Source organism: Alosa alosa, chromosome 19 (genome assembly GCF_017589495.1).
Source record: "Alosa alosa isolate M-15738 ecotype Scorff River chromosome 19, AALO_Geno_1.1, whole genome shotgun sequence".
Taxonomy (NCBI): domain Eukaryota; kingdom Metazoa; phylum Chordata; class Actinopteri; order Clupeiformes; family Clupeidae; genus Alosa; species Alosa alosa.
Window position 1 is genome coordinate 21,338,058 of NC_063207.1, and position 3,491 is coordinate 21,341,548.

Sequence of the window (3,491 nt, forward strand, 5' to 3'; positions counted from 1 at the left end):
TTCCTCTTTAAGCTGTTCGTATTTGTCTGGAAGGAAAGCGAAGTGAACTTCTTTAGAACATTTCTCTCCGCCAGTTTTGGATTTACTGTCGGGACCATTGGACACGTTTTTTACATTGTGCTGCTCAAGCGAATGGTCTGTCGCCCTTGGCTCCTCGTCCTGGTCCTCGACACATTCAATTATTCTTGAACGATCTTCTGATTTAGATTGAGCTTTCCTTTTAATTTTGATACGCTTTCTCGAAGGCATTCTCACTTGTCATGCAGTTTATTTTGTTATCACGTAATGCTGACCAGGTAGGCTACACTCTTGACAGTCGAACTTTGCACACAGGCAAGACTTCACCTATTTGCCATGCGCAGAAGTGTGGGTTCTCATTATCAGAAGACTGAGGTATTCGGTTCGCTTATATGAGCAATTAAAATGTCTGACGTCGTTTATTAAGGGCACTTTAGCCATCATTATTGTATGACCATGTGTGAGTGAAATGGCCCTTGTCAAAGTTTTTTGTCTTTTTCTTTACAAAATCAAACGGAAAAGTACAGCGTTTTTGTCGGTGACATGAAACAGACTTTTCTAATCGATTTAACGTCGCCTAAAATGACTAGGCTATAGTCTATTTCAGTGTGAGAGCACTAGGAAAACTCCATAGGTGTCCATAGGTTAATTAATAGGCTACATTCAACACTCAACTCAACTCTACATTACATTAAAATTCAGGCTTGATAGTAGTTGGAAGCATAGACATAATATACATAGACGCCGCATCGACCGCTACTCCTTACTAGCGCTGACGAGATTTGGAGCCGCCATCTTGGACCGGTCATCCACTCCACTCAGTGTAATCTGTTTGGCCTGTGAGATGAGCTGTCAGCGCACTTAATTAATCATATCTCACTGAATACTGAACAGATTGTCACTCGTTTTTTTTTGCTGCAAAGGTCATACATGTAGCTATGATACAGGACACATGATTTAGCGTATTTTAATATTCATAGTGGGTTTAACAGTAATAGAATATTCTGATATATGATATAAAGTGACCTGACGTCCGATATCAAAACTGGGAACATAATCCATGTTTGACAGCATAGACAAAACTAGTTTGATACCAGTTTAATGAGTTAAATATAGTTCACAGTTGACAGAAAAGTTCCATCAACAGCATTATTCACAGAAAGGTTCTATAAACATTTAAGTGAGATCAGTGCCATTCAGACATCTGAGGGGTATTCCAAGTAGGCCTATGTGGTTTAGTGACAAACTTGGGTAAATTGACAGAATAAGTTGTAAACCTTCCAGTAGAAAAGCTGTATACAGGAAACATGGTTGTGTGTATTTTTTAATATTCATAGTGGGCTTAATAGTAATAGAATATTCTCATATATGATATATTATAAAGTGATGACATCCAATATAAACACTGGGAACATAACTAATCCATGTTTGACAGCATAGACAGAAACTGGTTTGATACAAGTTTTAATGGGTTAAATTGACAGAAAAAATCCATTAACATTTTCAGTTCAGTGCCATCAAAAATAAAGTTTGATGAACAGACATTGGTGTGGCATAAGTAAAGGAAATGGAGTAACTGGGTTCAATATCAACAGCATTTGTTAGACAAGTTCCATAAATATTGTAAAGTGCAAGTTTGTAGGTTTGTTTCTGATCCTTAAAAAACAGACATTGGTTTGGCATAGTAAGTGTAACTTCATCAATTCAAGACAAAAAGGTGACTTGTCACTTGTACAGTGTCAATGGGTTCATCAACAGCATCTGTTATTTACAGTTCACAGAAAGCTTTCAGCCCCAATGAAGAGATTAAATAAATAAGAATTAAGAAACATTTTAGAAACTGCTAAGATCAGCCCCGTTCATTGCAATCAGTAAAGAATCGGGGAGTGTCTTCACAGGCTCAGTGAGACAGAGGTTACTGTCATGCAGTTGGTTCTATGATTTCGATAACTGGTGCATGTAATTTTGTATGTTCCCACCTTGCTAAAATTGCTTGGGTACACTTTGGCTAAGAAAAAAGTGCTTCAGACAGCAGGTGGGCAAATAAGAAAGCAGTACATAGTGAAACTGGGTAAACTCTCTAAAAGAGGACTGAGTCAACCAGACGATGGGAAAATGGGACACAGAGTGGTGAATGCAGGTGATGAAGGTGGAGCTCAAATCAAATATTCAGTCACAGTGTAGCAGATGCCCTCCAATACTGCAATGAAGAGCTGCACCTTCCTCAGTTCCAGGGATGTGAGGAGACTATTCAGTTCATTCACAGTCTCCTTGAGCAAGGCAGTTGTTCTGGGGAGATATAAAATAAATAAATGAATAAAATGAATAAAGGAATTTGAGAGGCATCTTATTCTTGTTAGGGTAAATGACATGTGAATAATACAGTGTTGGGCAAGCTACTTAGACATTGTAGTGAGCTAAACTATCAGTTACTCTGCTATGAATAAAACACTACACAATACTACCACCCAGTCAAATGTATTATTAACACAAACACAGCAGTAGGCTAGTTCTCTACATAGGAAGCTACTTTAAATTGTGCCAATTACACATGACAAGAAAAGTGTAGCTTGTGTGGCTAAGCCACTTGATAAATAAAGAAGTTAAGCTATTGAAAAGTTACTTTATTCAGAAAATAGTGAAGCTACCAACACGCTTAGGCTACAAGTAGCAGCTAGCGATTGCCCAATAATATAGGCTACAGTCTGTGCCACTTGTGTAAAATTCGCCAGCCAAATCTAGTATGATTTATTTCTACAATAGCCTTTTTGTGTCAGTTGTAATCTAAGTCAGTGTAATGGAATATGACTTATTAAGTCTCAGTTCATAGCCAGGTGAACACCGAGTAAACAGCCTAGCTAGTTGACTACGATTCTCATACAGTAATATCAAAGATCCTTGCTCCTTCTCAACTCTCTGGTAATATTCTATTCACAAAATACAACCATTAGTACGGTAATGTTAAATCTTACTTGAGAAAAGTAAATCCCCGAGCCCTGTTTTGCGATGGTTCGGCCGATTTGAGCAGGAACATGCTGCACAGTACTGGCATCTTGTGTCTTCTGCTGCAACGCAACGAGGAGTATGACCGGTCCAAGATGGCGGCCGCATTTCTCGTTTCCAGCAGCCAATGCGGCGTCTATGTATATTATGTCTATGGTTGGAAGGCCTATGATGTTTGACATGCTCTCATCTTTACTTAATTCTAAATATCTGATGTTTTATTTATTGTTTTGTGTTTTTGTTTGTCTGTTTGCATTATTATAATTTTTTCTTCTTTTCCCTTTTCTCTATTATAAGTGCTCCAAATTAAAAGCACTTTGCGCTGCATTCTGTGTATGAAAGGTGCTATACAAATAAAGCTTATTATTATCATTATTATTATTATGCTTTTCTGACATCCAGTTGTTTTACTGCTCGAAACAACAAACCAACAACAAAAGATTAGCCTGACGTTAGTCTAACTTCTTTGT

At 37.8% G+C, this 3,491-nt stretch overlaps 1 protein-coding gene across 2 annotated transcripts in view; it reads right to left on the reverse strand.

Moving 5' to 3' along the window:
* Positions 1–321, reverse strand: part of c19h1orf115 (chromosome 19 C1orf115 homolog) — a 3,516-nt gene extending 3,195 nt beyond the window's left edge. For both annotated transcript variants that reach the window (XR_007191851.1, XM_048228190.1), the window contains exon 1: positions 1–321. This exon is cut by the window's left edge and continues 75 nt beyond it. Coding sequence is in view for 1 of the 2 variants with exons in the window: in XM_048228190.1 (XP_048084147.1) it covers positions 1–249 (249 nt within the window). In the remaining variant the exon portion in view is untranslated.
* Between the last annotated feature and the right edge of the window lie 3,170 nt (positions 322–3,491).